We start from the raw sequence: 23,732 nt of genomic DNA, 5'->3' as shown, positions 1-23,732 counted from the left end.
AAAACAGTACAGGAGTAATAAAGCTTTAAATGGTATAGTGGTTTTGTATGCAATGTAGGCATTTTTAGAGCCAGACCAAAGAGACCAATGTCAGAGTAGAATGGCCTGGCTCGTTGGAGGTGATAGAAAGGCAACAATAACACTGCCAAAAATACTTGTTACAACCAAGGAATGCAGAAGAATATCTTTGTGTGCAAAACATGTCCAACCTTGAAGCAAATGGGCTACAGCAGCAGAATACCAACCTGGATGCCATACCTGCCTGGGGCCTGCCAAAAGATTGGAAAAATGTTACCTGGTCTTATGTTCTAGATTTCTGCTGCAACATTCAGGGTCATATTTTAGTGTCATCGACTTGAAAGCATGGATCCATTCTGCCTTGTATCAATGATTTAAGCTAGCGGTGGTGTAGGGGATGTTTTCTTGGCATATTTGGGGCCCCGGTCGTTAAACTGGGTGTAGTTTAAATGCCATGGCCTACATTATTATTGTTGACCACCTCCATCTCCTTATGACTGCAGTGTACCCATCTTCCGATAGCTACTTCCAGCAGGATAACCCATGATGGCACAAATCTCAAAATATCTCAAACTGGTTTCAAACTGAGTTCACTGTACTCAAATGGCCTCCATAGCTCTCAGATCTCACATTCAATAGAGCGCTTTGGGATGTGGTTGAATGGGAGAATACCATCATAGATGTGCAGCTGACATGTTGTCATGTCAATATATACCAAAACTCTAATGTTTTTAGCTTATGGCCAGTGACTGTGTATACAGAAGATTTTAAAATCCTAAAAATGTCAGACAGCTATATTTGTAAATCATAATTCTCCAATATTGCCTGAATTATATTAGACAAAATTTTATTTAACAGCTCATATTGGTATTTGTAAAGGACGTACCTAGCTCTGGTGTAAATTAGACATATCCGGCATTAAAGCACATCTCAAATGTTTGCTTCTTGTTCTGAAATTCTGTCATTGCAGTATTAACATTCAGAACACACTTACTTTATATAATACACATAGAAAGTAAGGTATTTTAAATCTGAGGATCAGTTCTGTGATTCATCAGAAATATCAGCAGGACATAAAAGAACTATTCTTTACCCATTACCTGCATTGTGCTGCTTTAAAGGTTCCTTGTCAGCATGCAGCATCCGGGGACTTTGTTCAACTCAGCTGTATAGCTGCGAATTCAGATAGATGCTGCTACTTGACAAAAAGACTGACTGGGGCCTAGCAATAGCAGCACCTTTACATATAGGTCAAATATCTTCTTGTAGAATCCAGTATTCTACAAGAAGATAGCACACACCCATGGCATATAACCTAATATTATCCATATACAGCAAACTATATTTTTAACAAATCATTATATTTTAAGTACATCTTGTTAATACCTATGTGATTGTAAAACCTATTTTTAATTTAAATAAAAAGTGCATGTTTTTTTAATATAGATACATTTACTAAAATGATCCCTATTTAGGGAACTTGTGGCAAGACAGTGCTGAGTTGTCAGGGATGCGAGGATGGTCCATTGTCGCCACCACCAAGAATCCCACCCTGAGAAAGGCTATTTGGCCAACCAGGGAGTACAAGTACATAGCCAGTTCTGCAAAAAATCTGCAGGAGTAAATTATTTTGTAACAATCGGTAGCTCTTAGAGATGGGCTTTTTGAAAAAAAAAAAAAAAGTATTTCTTTTAGTATCTAAGCAATTCATGTATACATCTTTATTTTTGTTTGGAAAACCTAAAAGGGTATTACCTGAAAATGATTAGGTTTGGTTTCTTCAGAACAATCAGGATTTGGGTCTATGGACTTTGTCCACTGATGGTAATTTCCCATTTCCTGCAAATAAGTCTGTAACTTCTCTCCTTCTGATCTGCAATGTTCTGGTAAAGACTCGACTGGCATTGTAGCAGCTTCCAAAACATAGTGAGAAAACAATGGTGAAGCATTGAAGGATGTGTTTTTATGTTCCACTGAGGTCTCTTTTTGTAATCGTAGCCTGGTATTAAAGTTTATTTCATCTCCCACAACATCATCAACAATTTCTGAGCTCTCGAGTTCATTTTCTTTGCTTGGCCACATTTGATTCCTAATAGAACACGAAGGAGATGCAAGAGCATCCTGGGACTTGCTGGATTTTACTGCCATCCATGCAGGGTTCTGAAATGAGGTTTGCGACAATATGCTATCCACTGAGCCTCCTAATTTGTTTTTTGATTCCGCCTTCAGTCCTGTGTGTTTCCAATTGCTTTTTGATAGATCCATGATGTCATTATATTTTTCATCCTCTAAACTGATAAACCTTTCTAGTTTGTTAGTAACTCCGAGTGACACATGCCGGTCTTCTTGAAAACTGAAATCATCCATGTTTTCAGAAGATAATCTTTTACTTGATTCCATTATCAGTCCTTTCTTTTGATAGGTAATAAATGTGCCATGGAACAGATGATTCTTAACCTACGATACTGAAAAGACAAATGAATACAATATATGAATTTTATAACCATAAATATACGTGATAAAATGATGTTCCGTAACAATATAGATAGAACTAGCTCAATAAAGTAGCCTTTTAAGAGAGTTTTAGTAGTCCTGTAGAGGCCATATATATTATTCACTTATATCGCCTGGACACCTTATTTATTTATGTTTTATTTTTTTTCATGGTATATGTATTACTGATTATTGGAATATTTTGAGATTGGAATATACCTGTAAAAGAGGGTTTTATATATTTCCATCTTTGAACTTTATTTGTTTGTTGAAGGATAACATTGTCTTAAGGACTGTTAAACACAATAAAAGATTGTATTGTTATGGAACACATTGTATTACTTTTGTACAGTTGTGATTAGTGCTGTCTGTTAATATGTATGTATATAAATATATAAAAATTTTAAACTTTAAAAGTAAATAAAATAATTAAAAAAATAGAGTAGCCAAACCTAAACATTGAGTTTTGTTCCCTGGAAGTTATTCAATGAAGGTGACTACACTTTCCATCATATGAAACAATCCAATGCTGCCTTTATTCAGTTACTCTAGTTACTCTACTTTATTAACAAGAATTTCAGGTAGCCAACACTTTTCACTGTGTCATTAAAAGTTTTACCCCATATACCCATAATTACTCAATAATTATATCTTTTAAAAGGAAGCCCAATATTTTAGTAGTATTGAAATTGCCAATGCTGATTTTGCTGTGGAGTGGTTTATTGCAGAATCACATACGTCTTGAAAAAACACCTGGGAAAATCCCCATGGAAACTAATATTAAATGTGAGTCATGTGATTTATTGAAACCTCTCCTTTACAATTTATAAGGTAAAAGCAGTTTCTCCAACAGCAATCAGTCTCATAAGACCCCTGACAGGAAACAGTTGGCAATTTGCTAAGCAATTAATTTACACTGTCCAAGTCACAGCTATGTCAAGAAAGGTGTTGTATTCCGCCAAAAACACTTTAGTGATCGATCTCTTGAAGTTGATGTTTTATGGTGTCATTAATGAAATGTAACCAGTAGGCTGTTATCCTTCTCTAATCATTATGAAAAGCACTACGTTAAACTTGATGAACCATAATTAAGCGTGCCCTAGCTCCCATGGAATAAAACAAACAACATAAAGTTTCATGTGCTTCATAGGCTAGCCAAAAACGTATACAGCGACAGTTAAAGTCTTTAAATTGTGTCAGCATAATGAGCAGCAATCTGAACTGGTTGAAGATGTTTGTTTGCTGACATTGAGAGATCTCGTAGGGGACACACAAAGACGTTTTAAAGAGATCAGTATTAATGTCATTGTTATTGTCATGGTATTTCACCCTATCTCAGAAAATAAATAAAAAGATTGATATATAAAGTGATCAGAAGTATTACTACATTATGGTAATGTTTAAAAACAAAACTTTCAAATGCAGTTTGTAGATATTCATGGGTATCCAGATTATATAAATAGTTTGTCTTCTGCTCTTATTTTCTAGGTGTGCCCATGTCCCTCCTTGCAATTAAACTACTTTTAGCAGTTCTTGTCTGTCCCCTGACATCAGAGACAGACACTGCAGGGAGCCCGACTTTCAGCTCTTTGCCCCCTTTTACCCTGCACCGTGACCCCTGATTTGTTTGAACCTGTATAAAGCTGCACTTGAAGATTACCACCATGTTCCCCATTTTCTGCCTGAATCGACTACTAGCTTGTTCTCCTCTGACCATGAACCTTCCGACTTTTTTGAATTCTCCACCTGCACATGCACAGATAGTCTCCTTGTACTGCTTTTCTTCCTGTCCCATGCCAGTTATATTGTTCAAGGAGTACATGAGGCTGATCCTGGGTAAAATTTAGGTACTAACATTGCTTGCATTGAAAACAAAAATGAAAAGATTACATAGCTGCATAAATATGTCTTCCTTATATCTGCCTGGAGTACATTATATTTAAAAATCCTGTATACCTCATATTTGTTATCTGAAATATGCCAAAAATACTATAATAAAAATATGTAGTCTAATAAAAGGAAAAAAAAAATAAAACAGCTTTTGGTTCAGGTCAGAATTTCTTGCAGTAATTTTTTCTCCCGTTAGATTTTCTCAGTCTGATCATCAGCGATACTCAACCCAACTTCTATGATCCCAGATCCTAAAAAAAACCTGGGAGGGTTACTCTCTGACAAAGAAAAATAAGAAAACAAAGACAGAAAATGTACAACAACTTTTTTAAATGCAGAGCGGCGTAATGTGTCGATTGTGTTGCCCATTACGATAAGTGTATTCATTCAGTCATTTAATGTGAATCTTATAAAAACTCAAGCAAAATAACAATGCACCCTGTATCACTATGTGCAAAAGTAAATCACAAGATTACGATAACAGTGAAAGTAGTAAGCACTCAATGGGCTCTAAAAAAAAATGGAGTATTATATAAATGGAGTTAGACAGAATTAGAAGAATGATGGTCCAATGCAGTGAAATACATGTTCAATCTAAAAAAAACTCTAAAGAGCAAGATGAATAGGGTTTATAAATATCACAGCACCCACTAACATTTAAATCTTATCTCAAAAACAGCAGGCTCTGGCAATTTGTATTTATTGCTAGTGGAGTTTTATCTTAATGGATATGTTTTAAGTGAATGGTAGGTATTTTGAGCCATAAACACCAGAAGTGGAGAAATGGTGACATAATTAACACTTACTGCTGGGATAAGTGCCATTACAATTCTATTCTTTCTGAAATGTATATAGTGTAAGAAATGGGAAGAGAAATGCAATAGAGCATTGTGGATTGCATACTATAAAAGGTCCTATAGTTTGGACGAGTAATATTTTTTGTGTTGCCTCTTTACACAGACTGGTTAAGAAGGTAGAAAAATACAAATGGAAGAATTCAGGCATAAGTAATCCCTTCGGTAAAAAAAATTGTCTCAACAATACCTAGAGGGGCTCAACTTTTACCACTGAGGGTGGACTTTCTGGGGAAATGGTGGATCTACCTGTTTTTATTTCATGCCTTGGGTCTTCTCCCCACCAGTGACTCGTTCAATCTCCACAATGAGGACACATTAAGCATTCAGAATGACAGAGGTGGGCAGCATAAACTGCAGCTAGACTGAATGATAAAGTGAGTGTGTGGGTATACACATGGCCCTCCCAGCATACCCTCTCATACACTTTTGGCACTCATCAACATTTATTATAAAATGTCATTCTGGGCACCCCGCAGATCAGTGGTTAGCCTTTGCAGCACTAGGTACCAGGTTCAAATCTTGGCCAGGGCACTATCTGCATGGAGTTTGCAGGTTTTCCCCGTGTTTGTGTGAGCTTCCTTCGGGTAATCCGGTTTCCTCCCACATTTCAAAAACATGCAGTTAGATTAATTGGCTTCTCCCAAAATTGACCTTAGACCGTATAAATGACGTATGACCATGGTAGGGACATTAGATTGTGAGCCCCTTTGAGGGACAGCTAGTGACATGCCTATGGACTTTATAAATTGCTGTGTAATATGATGGCGCTATAAAAAGAAGTTCACTAGAAACAGAAGTTAGGCAAAATCTCCTTAAACTGGACACAAACAACAATAATACTTTCCAAATAAAACATGGAATTATATGGATTATATGAATATGGTCAGGTTTGTATTTTAGTTTGTGGCTCTTCAGGTAATACAGAGACACATGGGCAAATGCTGCAATAAAGAAAATGATGGTAGTTTTAATGCTTACATTTGTGATGTAATGAAAAATATGACTAATTTGCCTTTGGTGGTGACCAAAGGTGGACATGGCTGCTTACACAGTTACACAGTATAATTGATGGAATCCAATCTTATCCCATTGTCACCTAATTTAAAAACTCAAGATTAAAACTGCACTGGACTTTTCCAAATGAATGGACCAAAGGTAACATTATTAGGTTTGGTTTTGGGATTTATGAGCCTGGGTTCCCCACTTGAGTCACCTTGTCAGTTCCCATAGTATAGCGATTTCCCTTATCCTCTGAGTTTATACAAAGATCTACTTTATTAAGCAATCATAAGTGTACACATCTTTAAAGGTTCAGCAATTTAAGGCTGCAAAACGTGTAGGGTAGGTCTATCTTGGTGCTTGCTAAATTTGACATTTCCTTTACTTCTAAAACTCTTGATTTTGGAGACAGAAGGCTAGTGTTTTATTTAACTGGACGTAGCATCCTTTAACATTTTATACTTTTTATTCATTTAAGTTTTATATATTTTAAAATAAATAGTCTAATAAAGCCAATTTCAAATCCCTTTTCTTGTAGGTTTATTTTGAACCTTTTTGATATTTGTTTAAAATATATTATACCAAGGTTCAGCTTTATTTTTGCATTTGTGACCCAGTCATATACCCAGCATTGACTGCTCCCTCTAACCTCACATCTCTCTCTGTGTTCTAACAGCAACAATTTTTATTCTTTCAAGCACAATTTGGGTAACAATTCCTAGTGAGCTGAGACACGATCAGCAATGCAGGTGACAGGAGGTAAGCATTCAATCTCTTTTTTTTTTACAAATATAGTCTTTTTCATTATAAAAAAAAAAGGAGGGGAAAAATTCAAGCCAACGGGTAAAAAGGATGTCATGAAGATCTAATACACAACAAATATATAATATATGCACAACACTTTTCTTGCCTTTACCAATGACAATTTCAAATTAGAGGTTGGATGAAAGATTTTGTTTTTGATAGTACACTATAAACATTACACTTTTACTGAAAGATATATACATCAAATCAAATAGAGAGACATTTGAGGAGGACAGAGGGTCAGAATGAGGGTCAGCTGGGAACTAGTAATGCCTAATGTTTTCAGGGCAAATCTTATAAAATGCCATTTAAAATTCAAATTGCAAGTAAGATTCTGTATAAATTCTTGTACATACATATGAACATAAGTTCAGTAAATTGTGATAGGCAAAGCTTGAATTGGTCCTATAAGAATTAAATAATAGCATCTTGCTGATAGAAAATCAGATTAACATACCTGTTTGCCAAGTGTTCTCTGATTCTGATGAACAGGCTTCTAATTCAAATATTTAATAAAAGTTACTACTAATGCTGCTAATCATTTTTCCTGCACACAGTCAGTGAAGTATTCTTGTTACTTGTAACTTAGCTGCAGGTAAAGCCAAGCTGACCTTAGCCTAGCTGCTCCGCCCTGAACTAACTGAAAGTGTCTTACCTGTTCAACAAAAGAGGCAGCAGTTTGTGTTTATATACAATTGTACACACATCAGCTAAAGAAAGTAACTGCAATGCAAGCGAACAAGAGTCAGGCAGCAACCTGAGTGCTAAGCAAACACCCCCAGGCACAAACTATTGTCACTGGTTATTTACTGACTGCTTTGAGTTTGTTCGGCTACTCTTCAGACCATGGGTGTGTGTAACAGAATTCTCTTTGTCCTGGCTTTGATTTGTACCTTATGTTATTGCTAATAATCAATTAAGTAGCGCTTGATTAAAAAAATAATAACCTAGAAAAAGTGCAGAAGGACGTGATTGTTGTAAATAATCCTGGCATTCTGCTTTTTCTTAGCTAAAGCCCTTTAAACATGGCTTCAATTTGTAATAAAACCTATGCATTGGCACTTGCATGTAAAGCGAAGTACAAACTCAATACAATAATGTCAACTGCGATGAGCATTCATGATTGTCTTGGCAAAAAACTAGCATATGTACAACTGTCCCTGGATGTTGCTCTATCTTCCCTGGTGGAACAATGAATGATGGAGCAGGAACAACCACTGTATTTTTCTATGGGGAAGAGAGCAGCAGCATGTAACCTATTCATCCTACCCTTCCCTTCTTCATAGAACAGAACAGTGCTGCTCAGTCATACTGCTATTACTAGGAACAATCACAAAAAATTATATATATATATATATATATATATGATATAGTACTTTTTAGTTTGTTTCAGCTGATATGGGATACCTTATACAATATGTGCCTAGTGAATAGAGAACACCTAGGGTGCTGTACAATAGAAAGACCCTGTGTCAATAGGCTGCTTTAAACAGGTTTTGCATTTTAAAACAAATCTAAGGAGACATAGGTAAAGCAGGTCAGATATACCTGTCAAATAATTCTAAACAATCTAAAGTTACAAACTGATGCTATCAAAACTAACCTAATACCTATCCACACAGGGACCAGTAGGTTGCCACCCTTCGAGGGAAATTATATTGGCCTTATAACCTTTTCCTATATCCATATATATATATCCATACATACACTGGCAACAAGGCAAATTTGTTACCAGCCAGGGCAGTAAAATATCGGCCCTAACAAAAACCAATGTCTACATACCAAGATGCCTGCTTTTGAATTTACATGGTAACTTCAAACATTCAACATAAATACAGATGCACACAATACGTTCTTTTCTCTGTTCTAGAAAAGGGTTTGGAGAAAGATCTATGCACATGAATGAATTACTCTACAGTGTTCATACATCAGCAAGACATATTAGGCTTGGCTTTTTTATTTCCACCAAAAAAGTGACATTTATTTTCAGAATTAAATGAGGTGGAAACATTGGTCACATGTCTGAGGATAAAAGAGCTTGATTTTGGGGTCTGAGCCTATTGTGTGACCCCCAAACTAAAGAGGATGCAATGTATGAAGGTATAGATCTCCATTTAAAGTTAATATGATATTTGAGACTGTAATGCTAAGGCTAATAAGGACAACAATGTACCTGCTGTCTAACAAAAGTATGAAGTGTCCGGTTCCCTATGAGCTGAAACTTTAGAAGTACATTAATATTGTGAAAAAACTGCAATTAGGGTGAACTGGCTAGGAAAGTGCTGCTCTTTTGAGAAATTGAATATAGAGATCATGATAACTTTACCTTCCTTTAGTGTGGTATACTGCAAGCATGTAAAAACATGTGACCTATTTGGTTCAATGTTATCCAATTTTTCAAGTGGTTTTGAACCAAATTTTTTTCTTTCCCATTCTTTGAGAAAATTATTCAAAGGACACATCTGAAAAAACTCAGCAAATTGTGGTAATTCAATGAGGGTTGCCAGGAAAAACCCCATCACCACAGCTTTAAACATGTCCTCCTACATCTGATCCACTAAAAAAAAAAAAACTCACCAACTCTCATGGTGCATTCAGGAGGAAGCCGCACTGCAGAGAGACAATTCAGTTTTGAATGACTGTTTTCACTTTCTAACATTTCATGTACCTAGGATGAGCTCTTAAATTTGCTTTAATAAAATGTGCAAAAGTCTAGGTTCCAGCTGACCATCGTGTTTTCATTAACATTTGCTACACCTTTGCTATAATTTAACAAATGGGCCAATCAAACATTGCTTACAAGTTAAGTACCTTTTATTAAATAGGAACATTCATTTCATCTTTTCAAATGTCCCAGGTAGCAGGTGTTAGTGTTTAATAACCCACTGCTAACTGTATCACGCACCGTCTTTTTCAATTTCCCCTTGATATTAATGCATTTCATTAATGACTTAGCATTTTAAATTGAGTTCAATTAAAACTATTCTTGTGTAATGGTACAGCTGTCATCTATTCTGACTCTTTCAGGGTATATACTAGATCTATACCATGGACTGTTGTTAACCTTTAGTATATATATAAATATATATAAAAAATATTTATATATAATTTGCATTTTTCTATTAGGTGCCATCTGTCATTGTTTAATTATCAGTTTTTAGGAATGACTCTGTGAATAGGATTTAATTAAAACAGTGCAACACACATACAATTACTTAATAGATTTTTTTAATGCTTATAAGCAATAGATTTTGCAGTTTTGGGGGTTATGGGTGTAAGAAGCTTGGGTGAATTAAGCGTTTCATGGGATTATGTTTCACAAATCTGACAGATTAAACATGAGTAAGGGTGAGATGTGTCCTGCATAATTTATAGAAACTCTTGTTCCTTGGCAGCCCTGACATTTGTGACCGTGTATAATTATTATAGAGAAAGCAGCCAGTGGAAAAATTAGTTTTCAGCACTTCAGCCTTGGAGTTCACTTTAGGACTTTGCCATAATTGTAAATTTCAGATAAATAAATATGAAAGTCTATGTTATTACCAGTAAATGAAATATATATTACAGCTTTACTGATTCAAAGGCAGGTTGTGAATTTATTTCCTGCATTAATTATTCAATCAATATATGGTAGTATTTTCTTTTTAATTACACCATAAATTTTAACTGTCCTGTTCTTATTGTCCTCTAACGAAGAGTCATTATATTTTCATTTTCATTCAGAGCATATAATTATATTTCTGACACATTAGATATCTGTTCTGAATTGGACTTGCTGTTTAGTACTCTACAAATAAATAAATACATTATCAGTAGGTACTGATTGATGTCATTTTTAGGGGATAAATCAAGAGCTCTGAAAAATATTATTCCCATGTAATGTTATGTGTTTGGCATCTGGGGACAGCTAGGAAACAGAAGGCAAGCTTGTCTTTAGAAATGATATATTTAACTGAGATGGCTTCAGCCACATTTTTAAAGCTGGAGCACAGCTGGAAGATAGAAGTCACAACATACCCCTAAGTGTTTGAACAAGGATCACTGTGCCAGCTTAGGTGCATTAAGCACTCAGATTGGATATTCACAATACCAAAGTGTAGAGCCTCAAGTGAAATGCCGATTCCTCACCATGATTTTCCAATATATCTCTGTAGTCTTCATCTATAAGCAAGGGCCCACTCAGACTCAGGAGGCTAGTTTCACTGTTCCAGCACACCTTTGACCTTAGGGCTTGAGTAAGCAAAGAATTACCTCTGGGGGGCAAGGTTGACAAATGACCAGATACCCCACTGGGCAGATAGTTCAGAAGTGATAAAGACGCCAGAGGGTAAGCAACAAGTATAACATATCCACAACAGGACAGGAACTGAACACTATCACAATGGTGAGCATCTGCTTTGAGTGGGATATGATTGACAGGCTAGGTGAGGATAGCAGAGTGAATGCCATATCAATGACCAGGTGAGGTCCAATACCACCTATACCTCATATTTCCAGTGTTCAAACATAAAAGGCAGAAGCAAGAAAAAGACAGCTACTTGCTGGAGCATTATACGTAACAGGCTGCAAAAATCAGGAGCATACAGGTGCCCTTTGTGGGTGCATTCCACACGGAAAACTGGTGGGCAACAGATCGCCACTAAAGACTATAGTGGGTACATGCATGTACCCAGGATGGGAGGCACCTGAAGACCATAAGATCATATAGATGGGTAAGTCCTGACAACAAGAAGTTGAACAGGTGTACCTAATAAAGTGGCAGTGAATGTAATGGTCCATCCTTTACCCAGAGAATGCCTGGCTGAGTAACTCTTATAGGAAGAGGCATACTTTGTCTTGAGTATTTTTTGCTCTTGTGTTCCTATAAGAGGTGCTTTTATGTAAATGAAAAACATCATTTTATTAAACAATTCTGTCGCTTTGCAAAATCAGAAAAATATCATTGAAGGATACATCTGAAAAATGTCATTTTTAACGACATATTTTTCAAGAAAAAAAATAGACTTTTGGCTGTGTTTTGAAATGTTTATTAGGGTATTTTTCTTCTTCATCTTTAAACTTGAAAAGAATATTTTCTTTCAAAAATTCAATAATTGAATTGAATTTGCATGTCAAATACAAACTTGTTTAACTTTAAAAACATCTTCGTATTGGAATAGAATTTCAATGAGTTAAATAACAGTAAAATGCAGATTTGGCCTTTTGCAAAAAATCAAGCTTTCATCATGTATACTTATACAAAGTTCCTGTGCAAATAAAAAGAATATATTTTAGGGAAATTACATTCACTCTTCATGGCTTTAAATATAAACATCTTTGAATTTGCAGCAAAAGAATGACATTCAAAAAACTTTAAAATAAGCGTAACTATGAAGCTATTCATGGTTAGAGTCATTGGCAGTATGAGGCAGACCGATTCTTTTCTCCATACTTTATTAATGAAGGTTATTGAATGAAAGCTGAAAAACTCCACAAACTGGTGCCAAGACAAGGTCATTTAGCACCCAAGGAAAAATGGCCAAAGTGCTACACCCCCTCCGCCTTACTTTATCCCATTTCTGGCACAGTCATTTCCTCTTTGTCACCAATTCATCCATATATAAAAGCAATTGTGTACTGTAGATATATTTATTTATACTTGGTAGAGACAGCAGCAGCAGAAATATAAAGCAAGCCTGCCTCTTGTGCCATCTTCAAACTGTTTAAAGGGCATAACTTCAAAAATCCTGAAATCCTTAGCACTTAAACTGGCCACAGACAGCTTAATAAAAGCAGAAGATGTTCCTAATTTACATTATTGCTTACAATTATGAGGTTTCATCTGTACTTCAAAAAGAGAATGCCTTATTTACAGTGCTGATCCCTAATTCCTCTGTACAGAATATACTGAAGGGTTGGAAGTAAGAATGTGCAAAACAGAAATTTAATTGGCAATGGCTTTAAATTGGCTTCCAAGGGTTACGGAAGGTTTTAACTGTGCTTGCACAAACCACTCATTATTTATTCACAGAAATTAACCAGCCATAAAATAAACAATTTGAAAGCAGTGCACAAGAAATGTAATAAAATTGAGCAAAACATGCCAAAAATATTTTTTTTGGTTTAAAATAAAAGTTGCTTTACAGTCCCATATGTAACATATATATGTCCAATATGACATGCTTGATGTGTCCAGTTTGGTTTATATATTTATCACTTGGGTTTACATTACATTACATTGGAGAAATTGACAATACATTGTTCAAGTATGGTACCAGGGGGGCACTATGAGGTACCTTGTTTTCAGTCAAGTGATCTTGCTAAGCATTTCTTGATATCATATATTATTAAGCATTGTTTTTGGAATGCCAAGCTGCAGGGAATTAAGTTTCATTAGTAGTATTACATTGCTGCAATTAATAATTTAGCATTGGATTCTGGATGTCCGATATTGTGGACAAAATGCTGTTTATTGAGGTGAACTGTAAATATGTTATTGATTTGTGGAAATCTGAGCTTACTTAGTATGTACGTACTTAGTATGTACTTTCGCCTTGCTTTATTGGTGAGTTTTAGAGACTATACTGAATATATTGTATTTTTAGACAATGCAAAGGTTTGGTATTTCACTTTTTTGGTTGCTCATTGCATATTAAAGTTCATTAAATAATTTGATTTATTTACTCATTGCGGATTCCTATACTGTACATGGATAAAAGAAAAATGTCCCATATTTTGGGGGAAAGAGTATTATTTTAAAATTCATCTCAGGCAGCCAAAAGGTAAGACTTTCTCTAGCCCATGTAAAAGTCTCTAGTCAATGAATAATTGTTGTGGCCGTCAATCAGAACCCGGGCCGTGCCCAATTTACTCAATCTAAATGCCAGGATACAGTGAATGGCTCACTGCTGTACAGCGCCACAGAAAGCATTTTTTTAAAGTACTTGTATTTCTTGTATTTGCTAGTCCTGTTTTGGACTACCCTTAAATTTTTGTGTGTTTAAGTTTGCAATTGGAATTTTTATAACTGTTTCCTACTATAATAATTATACACAATGTTTTACAATAAACATTTAATGCATGATAAAGGATTCCTGCAGCACTATGGTTTACACAGCTGTATCAGCCTGTCTTTCACCTAATTTTGGCAGCTTAAAACTTTCAGTGATAAAATGAATTACTGAAATTAGTGATTTCTGTAAGTTCAACTACGAAGATCTAGGACAATAGGCTATGCACAACACATTTACGGACTTCAGAATATGTTAACGTCTACCCTCTGGCTATTAAAGCATAAAAAAATGTGAATATATGCTGTATATTGTATTTCAAGCTAATTTACGTTTTTGTTTCTTACAATATTAGGTAAAGAAAATATGTACATGATCATTAGGACTGCTCTGAGGGTTGCCAAAATGGAAGAGCAAATAAAAAAGGGCAAGACCTGCAACTTATGCTGAAATAATTAAGTATTTATGGGAGACATTGTTTTTTATCTAGAGTGTTTAGGAACTTTTTTCCTACACTGAATACCATTACACATCTCATAAAAACTGTAAAATTACTAATAGTATAGTGATAATAAAAAAGACGTCTCTATAAAGCACAACAAAACTGGTGCTGTTTTTGCTTCCCCTATAAACATGAACCCAATAAGAAAAGACTTTAAAAGTGTATCTTTCTAGTGGGTAAACTTTTAAATACTTCAGCCTCCATCAAAAAATTCAGAATTTAATAATTTTAGAGTTTGGGCACTCTGAGAGCCCCCCTAAATTCCCTCTATACATGAGATATGTAATATTTAAGGTAATAAAAATAGGCTTCATGACCATGCCATAAAAAATACCTTTTTACTAAACCTGTTCTATTTATGCAAGTTCTAAAATTTTTGGTGGTGATCTTTTTTTTTTCTAATTAATATTATTTTAAAGTTCCTTTCTGTATATTTATATCCTGGGAAATCTCATTAATATATTTTACCAGACAAGTAATCAATAGAATTCCAATTACTGTGTAAGTAATAGTAAATTTACCCTTTGCAGTATGAGGAGATTTATATGCAAGCTGAAACAGTATGCAGCACTGCAGGAGAGAAGGAAAATGCAATATTGTCTGAAAATGACACTCTAGAAAGCTACAGTACAAATATTCTAATTGATCAGCGCTGTCATATTGGTTTATAGGATGGTATACTATAAGCACAATATTCTGAAAATGCATGAGTACAGATGTGATTTACACAAAGTAGAACAAGTTATCCTCAGTCCCTTGTTAGCCATAAATTCTTGAAAATACAAAACAAATGTCTTTTTTTCTGCATAAATGTAGAAATTGCAATGGATTCCAATTCAAGACAAGGTATTTGTAAAATATAGAGCTGAATTTGTTAGGTAAAAAAAACCCATTTCTGTTCTGAGTGTTCTAGCCCTTACACCTCTTTTTGTAGTCGACATTAACTGTGAATGTTAGCTTCTCCCTTAAGGGTATGTTTACACTGTTATCTTTTACAATCATCATTGACCTGTGTGTAAGCAGGAAATGAACTATAGTGAACACTTGTATAGTAAAACCTTGGCTTTCTGGTTACAATACTGTAGCTCTAAAGATGCCAGCACATGTTTTAATTAAAAATATAAATATAAAAATAGTGATTGGGTCTTGGAGTATTAAAATACAATTGCTCCTTAAAATAATCCATGCATTCTTAACTACATATTCTGAACAAGCAGAAGAACTGTAAAACAAGCCATCATTTATATATGTATCTGTAAGCATTGGAGAGAAAGTTGCTTTCGACAGTAAGAAATCTTACTTAGAAAAACAATTAAAAAAAACAGCAGATGTTTCTAAGTTGCTAGAAACTGACTGAAACCATCTCTAGTGTGTTTGCTTTGAATGTTGATTAGCTTTTAAAAAAAAAAACTTGACATTAAAAGCACCTAGAGAGGCTTAAAGCCACATACACACTTCTAATTACAGTTGTTGGAAAGGATCTTTCAAGATTAACGACTAGCACTGCACGATGCATGAAGGAGTGCTGTACATACAGCACCATTCTGCTCTATGCAGAGGGAGGGGGGAGAGTGACAGAGTGGCACCCTGCTGCGCTCTCCCCCCCTTTGCTTCCATGAAGATCGTTCATCGTTCATTGTCCATGAATCCACCAGGACAGTCGTTCAGACGATGAACGACGCGTACTGTACACACTTCAAATTCCCTATCGATATCGGCCCTGCACCGATTATCGGGTGAGAACCATTGGAAGTGAGTATGTAACTTAAGGGATGGCTCTTTGTACTCCAACGTTTCACAGCTATCTTTGAGGTCCACAGAGCACCTCCTTCTATTTTTGCAATAGGAGTTCTGTAGTCCTGCAAGATAAATTTAAAAAAAAAAAAATAGCTGATGACAAGTTTACCTATTTTTAGCTTTCTATTTGTTGCAATCCGATCGTCAGTTTGAAAAGGAAAATATAATACAATAATTATTTTGCGAGCATATAATATCATCCATGGATAAGATGGATATGAATGGTTTTTGTAATTCAGTCATTACTACTTATTACAATTACAGCCATAAATTTTCCTACTGAACCAAAATGCCATTTATACCATGATGTTTGCAAATCATATATTTCATTTACATTTTGGTATTTTTATTTTATATATAGCAGACATAATACTTAAATTAATACCTCACAATTATCTAAAAGGAAACATCCTGATCTCCAAATTACAATTTTTTTTGAACAAAAGTACACTTTTCATAAATACACCCGAAATGTTTATTCCTGTGATTGGACAGAGAAGCAACAGATGAGACCATCCCTATGCTCTTTCTTCTTGCCACCATAGTACTTGTCAGTACATATTCATGCAGAAGATCTGATTGGATGCCTTTTTATGGTACTACTGTAGAGGTGATTATATGACTGATACAAAGTCAGATTAGGCTATGATGGTATGTAAAATACACTTCAACAAGCATGTTCTTCATGTAGAATGAGCCAGCATCACTGCACTTGTGTAAATTTATATGAACAACATACACACTATAGTCTTTGTTCTTTTATTTTACCTTTACTAACCTTTATCTGCTGTAACAGGGTACTCCATTGTATGGTTGGAATGTAGTGCCCAGACTGAGGCATTTCACGTATGGTGCTCCAGGATAAGACAATATTGGGTTCTTTTAGATAAAGGCTTTGGTGCAAGTCTGTGTTGAGTCTTCTGGAGCCAGTCATGGAAGAATTGAGACGGTTTCTTTATTAGTGCAATCCTGGAGCAGTCATCTGCATGCTGGTTTCCAGTGCAGGAGGAGAACATATATCCAGAAAATCTGCTAAATTGCCACAGTTATTTTAGGCAAACACGGTTTTATTATTTTTAGGTTAGTTAGGGACTAAACATTTTGTAATTAGGTGTGCAGCTGGGCTACCTATTTTTTTCTTTTGTATTCTGCTCGCAAACTTTGCTCTTGATAAATAAAGAATCCAGACAGGAACCTGCTTTTTTTGTTTAAACTGGACTTGTACTGCCTCTTCATTGAACTGATGATATGAGCAAAGTCCAAAAACATCCGAAACTGTCCACATAAGCAAAAAGCAAAAACTATCACAAAACCCTAAAACCTGAAACCGTATTTCAGAATAATCCCCAAATGCCTTTGACCTAACAGGAGGGTTTTCTATTTGGGACTCATAAAGGTAAACTAACACATTGCAAATTATATTTTATGAAGTTGGCCAAATCCTTTATTTTTAACCCATCAGTTCCAAATCTCTTGTTCATTTGACAAATTTCTCATAATAATCTGCTTCTTTGGAAAATTAGAAGACACTGCAATCCGAAATATTACATATACAAATTTTTCTTTGTTAGTATAAATCATTTTCCTACATATATAACAAATAGATTTTTATAATAATGTATCATAACTATTTCTCCATTACATATTAACTAATAGTAACATCTTGCAGATGAATACGTCCTAGGCAAGTAAACTTTACCTTCAATGTTGTCTATTTCATATTTATCTGCTGCCCCTAAGGACAATGCATACAGGTACACAAGGTTTATCGTAAATAAGATTAGGTACATTGTTGTTAAGTAAATAATCATAGGTCAATAAATAATGTTGATACAAGGGTATTTGAGGCTCTTTTTATTCCAATCTGGAATCTGTAATTTTTTACAGTCTGTGCTCACCAGCATAAAAGCCTTCTTACAACATTGCCTTTGCTGTACATCTGTGCAAATTCTACCTAATCTGTGGCAGCATCTTTAGGAGGTTGTTGCTATTTGCTCAAACTGTTCATTGTACACCCAGGTCCAGCTGATCAAATACAGGGTTTAGTTTTTTCATTCTAATGTGTTTCTCATTCAATAAAGTGCATACATTACATAAAGTATGTGTCCTTTAATAACCCAAAATGTACTAAATTTGTTTTAAAATGTAAATTCAGTTTAGCTTAGGAAAAAAAAATCTGGTGTGTTATATATACAATTAATTGTAAGTAGTTTAACAGCTGCCATAGCTATGCTGGATGGTCCACCTATATCAGCCATTTGATGAGTTGAAGGTAATATTTGACATGATCATGGAATTACATTTCTTTAGAAGATCTGTAGACTAGTTTAAAGTTTCATTTTCGATCTTGTAACCTTGTGGTTTTTGTCACATTGGGTAATTTCCCCACAAGCAACAGAAAAATAGTGCAAACCTTGCAAGGAATTTACCTCTTAAACATCTGTCCCTGTAACAAGTGTCACATTCAAAGATTTCCCTAATTTGTATTTCCCTTCACTTTCCCCTTGGGAAGTGGAGAGAGACATGTGGTATGACTTCACTTGAATTACATTACTGCTTGTTTTGTGAACTTTGAGGATGAACTATTCCACAGTGCCTGCAACCACATAGGTTAGTATGGCTTATCCAAAGGCTTATCCACTGCTTGCTAAGAATATGTGAATATCTGACTGACCATAGTCTGATCACAAGCTCTTCTCTAAAAGGTTAATAGGGCTACAACAATTTAAGTGTCACCTTCCATCATTCTAAGAAGCTCTGTTGTAATTGGCTATTACTGCCATACAAAATGGTAAGCATACAAAAATGACCATCAGATAAGAATGTTTAAAATATCAATGACAGCATATATTTGTTCCAGGTTAATCCTTGGATAGGGCCTTATCCATCTTGCTTGTTTTCACATTATTAGCTATAGATTACTCGGAAAATCTTCCAAATTACTGCTGTGATATAGAAACAATTAAATAACCACTGAATTCAATCCATATAAAAAAAGTAAACATAGTAAAGTCTTCTATAGCAGAAACATTCCATCTGTAATATTTCTACTCCAGGTTAGACATTTTAAGCCAGACATCTGACCAATGCTTTAGGAAACATGTCTGGCTGTTCTATTCACAGAACACCATAAAAGCTAAATTAAGGTTTTGCCCTTAGGAAAACAAAGAAACAAACATTCAAATGGTATGCACATTATTCCTCATTTAGAACACAACAACAAACTATTCAAAAGATTTATTGGCATCAGTTACAGTACTTCAAATAAGTGTCACTACAGATAAGGCAAGACAAATACATTTACTTAACAATTGTCATTTATGTTATCCCTCTCACCAGGACAATGCAATGTGCATAATGTTTATATGTGTGTTGAGTTCCAAAGGGGTAACATTTTTCTCTAGGTTCTAAAGCATATATCAACTACAATTCTATAACAAAATGGGGCCAGTCGCAGTGGTGTGATGAGTGCAGATCTGGGTGTATCTTGTAGGCAGGCCTCGTCTTAGGCTACATACTCTTTTAAGGCTATGGCTTTAAGGCTAGTATCTGATGTGTGTACGTCCAACGTCGTTCATTGGTCTGTCCTGGCGGATCCATGAACGGCGAACGACTGCAATACAAGTGAAGGGGAGAGAGCGCAGTGGGGTGCCACTTGTTTCCCCCTCTCTCCACAGAGCAGAACAGTGCTGTATGAACATTGCTCGTTCATGCACCCTTCAATCTTAAGTCGTTGGAAAGGATAGTGAAAGATCCTCTCCAAAGACAAAAGTCTAACCTGTGTATGTAGCCTTATTCTGATGCATGTTGGTTGCATTGCTATATAGGTAACTACTGACAAACTAACTTGAGTGTCTGATTTCCAACCCTACAAAAAGCAGGGATGCTCAAAGCAATTTTTCAGTCTTGCATTAGGCTAAAAAGTTACATTCTTTGAAATTTTTTATGAAAAATCATGGTGGAACCTAGCCATGGGATAAACCCTGTATCATCTACAATCATTACATGGCTGTATCTCACCCTATCTGGTTGTACATACTAAAAAGACCACACACATATAAAGTTTTCAGATGTAGCCGATAGCTCCCTTGGTTTGGAGTTCAGTAAACTAACCTGGCAAGTTAAATTACACTGATGGCAACATTTTAAGGGAAAATGTTGAAGCAGTTGGTTTTAGCACTGGGATTCCAGCTCTGCTATCATGTGATACAGAGGACAGTCTTTAGTGCAGGGGACCCCAACACATTGTGGATGAGTATGCAAATAGGGAATATGTATTCATTAGGGATAGTGTATTGAAGTTAAAGGAATCAAAAAAAGGACAATTACATATTTGGAGTTTGGCACCACTCTCCGGCAACTAAAGCTCTGGTACATCAAGTAGTGTTAAAAGCAAAGTGGGGCATACAAGCAGGTTGTAAACAATCTGCTTCAGAACTCTCTGGGAGCCCCAATATTTGGGGTGTCAGTATGTTGATTTTAAATTTTGTTCAAGCTGGAGCTTGGAACTCCTTCCCTATGACACAGTGTGGGTACTTGGTACTATTCACTCAGGTAATATTCACTCAGGTGAATACCTGAATTGTATGAGCAATGATTTCCAGAGCAAGACAGAGGGAAATGTTGAAAAGCTACTATGATGTATGGTACTGCAAAATGTGATATCATCGGATAATGCTAGTTTATGTAATGAATTTCAGGAAAAAAATGATTTTGTATTGGAGAAAACAGCAGGGGCTGATAAAGTTCTAAGAGGTCAAGAAACATGGAAACGTGTTACTTCTAACAATAGCTTTTGTAGGTGACAATGAGTGTAGTTTTTGGGAGAACACTGCCTTACTGAAACCTGCTCCCCTTAAAAAAAAAAAAAAAAGCTATACACATTGAATTTTTTTGTACAGCTACAATACTGCACATATGCTGTATCTTACCAAAACCGAAACCGATTGGTTTGTGTCTTCGATAAAGCTTCGATACTGCTTTCAACATCCTAAGACATAGCAGCTTTCTCCAGGTGCCTGCACATCAGTTTAGTCTTTCTATTGATCACCCTAAGCCTACAAAGTTTTTGGGTGTGCAAAAACCATTGAGGCACATAAAGCAGCAAGACCAATATATTGCAGAGAGAGCTGGATACATTTTGCATAAAGCCAAGAAATTAAAGCAATCCTCAAACACTTGCCATTTATACTACAGAAAAATCAGCATCAATATAAATGGTCAAAAGTGCATTCCAAGTGGTTGCATACATATGGTTCTCAGGTAATGGCTAGCAAGATCCTGGATACCTGAATGATCTGTTCTAGCAGCTAGCTTGGAAATCATAGACTTTTTTCATCCACTACCATAGAGGTTCCTGGGCGAGAGAAGGAAGCAATTTAAAACTGTGATATATAAAGTTGCATTTATAGCATATTGGTTTGTTTCTAGCAGAGCTCCCTATAAACCATTCCTTTTTTCATTTACTGCCATCTACTAGAGAAATACTGAAAAGGCGTAGAGATTCTGGCCCTCAAGGACGCAAGTTCAGGAATCTGTAATTATATGGGTGCTATATTCTTCAAGTACAGTTCAGTATAAGGAAATGTGCAAGCACATAGATATGCCCATCATTAAACCTGTGAACTGATACAACCACTGTAGCAGTTTCTGGAACACTTCAGTTTGGCCCTGTATTATTTGCAGAATAAAAATACTAAATTTAGCTAAAATGGCTACAAGCACTACAAATCTTACTTTCCTCTCTGAAGCATATATCCAAGGGGGTGCTGTGAAGTTCCTGGCTTTGCCCCCATGCAGATGAAATAGAAAAATGAGTGTGGGGCATATGACAGCTCAATATCTTAGTATGTAACTGTGCAAATATCAGGTCTTTGCGATTTCTTAAACTGTTTTTAATTTTAGTGAGAAGCTGTGATGGCAGAGGCACAAGCAAGTTTCACGTCATTGGAGTTTTGGGCTGTCATGAAGTTTTTGTTTCTCCAGAGAAAGTCGGCAAAGGACATTCACACTGAGATGTCACAAACACTGGGGGAGATCTGTACTTCCTACAGCACTGTCAAAACCTGGATATCTCTTTTCAAAACAGCGGGCATTTCACCGTTGAAGATGAGCCCCGCAGTGAGCACCCCCCAACCTCAACTGACCCGGCAACCTGCGATGCTGTCCATGAGCTGAATATTGAGGACCGCCGAATATTGGCAAAACAGAGAACCCAGCTACTTGACATCTCACGGGAGCATGTTTGGTTTGTTATCACCACTATCCTAATCATGTGCAAGCTTTCAGCAAAGTGGGTGCCGAAATGTTTGAACAGTGATCACGTCCAACGTTGTGGCTGCCAAATTGAACACCCTTTGTTTCCAATTGGTCCATCATCCCCCTACTCACCTGACCCCTTTGGACTATTATCTGTTCTCGAATTTGAAGAAACGCCTGAAGGGACAACATTTTGAGGACATTTCTGACGTCAAAGATACTGCTGAGAGCTGGTTTGCAGCCCAACCAAAAGAATTTTATTTAAAGGTCTAGAAAAGCTGCAACTACGCTGTACCAAGTGCATCAGTCTCAGGGGGGAATAAATGTGTTATTTCATAACTCTGGCTCTCTTCTTTCTGGGCAAAGCTAGGAACTTTTCAGCACCCCCTCGTAATGGCTTTAATAATGGCCAAATGACTTGGTAAATCTAAGATTTACAGGGTTACCTATTGTTAAATATTACTCACAAATTTCCTGCACCAACTGATAACAATTATGAATTATTCAAAAAAGTTTTTTAACTTCAATCTTTTTTTTCTCTTTGAGAAAGTCTAAGCTTTGATTTTTCCAATGATCATAATCATTGGCAGAAGGTCCTATTCTTGGCGCTGGAGTTTCTATTTATTTTTCTGTATGGAGAAAATAGCAAATAGTGAGACCACATCTACAGAAATATTAAGCTTATATCGAATCGGAAAGCAACCATTTACTCTTGATGTTAGATACTACTAACTGAGCAATCATGACTGAAGTATTTGTGGGTGGACTGTTCACTTGACTCTTTTTGTAAGCCCACATGAAGCACAAAATTTTCAACATGTAGAAATAAACCTATGGCTGGGACTAAAGTTTATTGTTGCTGAAAATGAAGCAACTGAATGAACTGGTAATATCTGGGAACTGGGTATAAATTTGAGCACACACTATATATATATATAATATATATATATATATATATATATATAATATATATTGTTGCTGAAAATGAAGCAACTGAATGAACTGGTAATATCTGGGAACTGGGTATAAATTTGAGCACACACTATATATATATATATATATATATATATATATATATATATATACTTTATATTATTTGGTGACAGTACATGTCAGATTTATGTG

The 23,732-nt window shown here is 35.7% G+C and overlaps 1 protein-coding gene across 1 annotated transcript in view; it reads right to left on the bottom strand.

Annotated features, from left to right (window-relative positions):
• Window positions 1-23,558, bottom strand: part of LOC140325652 (uncharacterized) — a 30,514-nt gene extending 6,956 nt beyond the window's left edge. Inside the window, exons 1-2 of the mRNA XM_072403640.1 lie at window positions 17,128-23,558; window positions 1,774-2,483 (exon numbers count right to left, since the gene is read on the bottom strand). Of these exons, the coding sequence (XP_072259741.1) occupies window positions 1,774-2,418 (645 nt within the window). The 5' untranslated portion in view covers window positions 2,419-2,483; window positions 17,128-23,558. The remainder of the gene's footprint in view (window positions 1-1,773; window positions 2,484-17,127) is intronic.
• Window positions 23,559-23,732: the final 174 nt, after the last annotated feature.

This window comes from Pyxicephalus adspersus, chromosome 1, assembly GCF_032062135.1.
Source record: "Pyxicephalus adspersus chromosome 1, UCB_Pads_2.0, whole genome shotgun sequence".
In the NCBI taxonomy this organism is placed as follows: Eukaryota; Metazoa; Chordata; class Amphibia; order Anura; family Pyxicephalidae; genus Pyxicephalus; species Pyxicephalus adspersus.
This window is presented reverse-complemented; position numbering and strand designations above follow the sequence as displayed.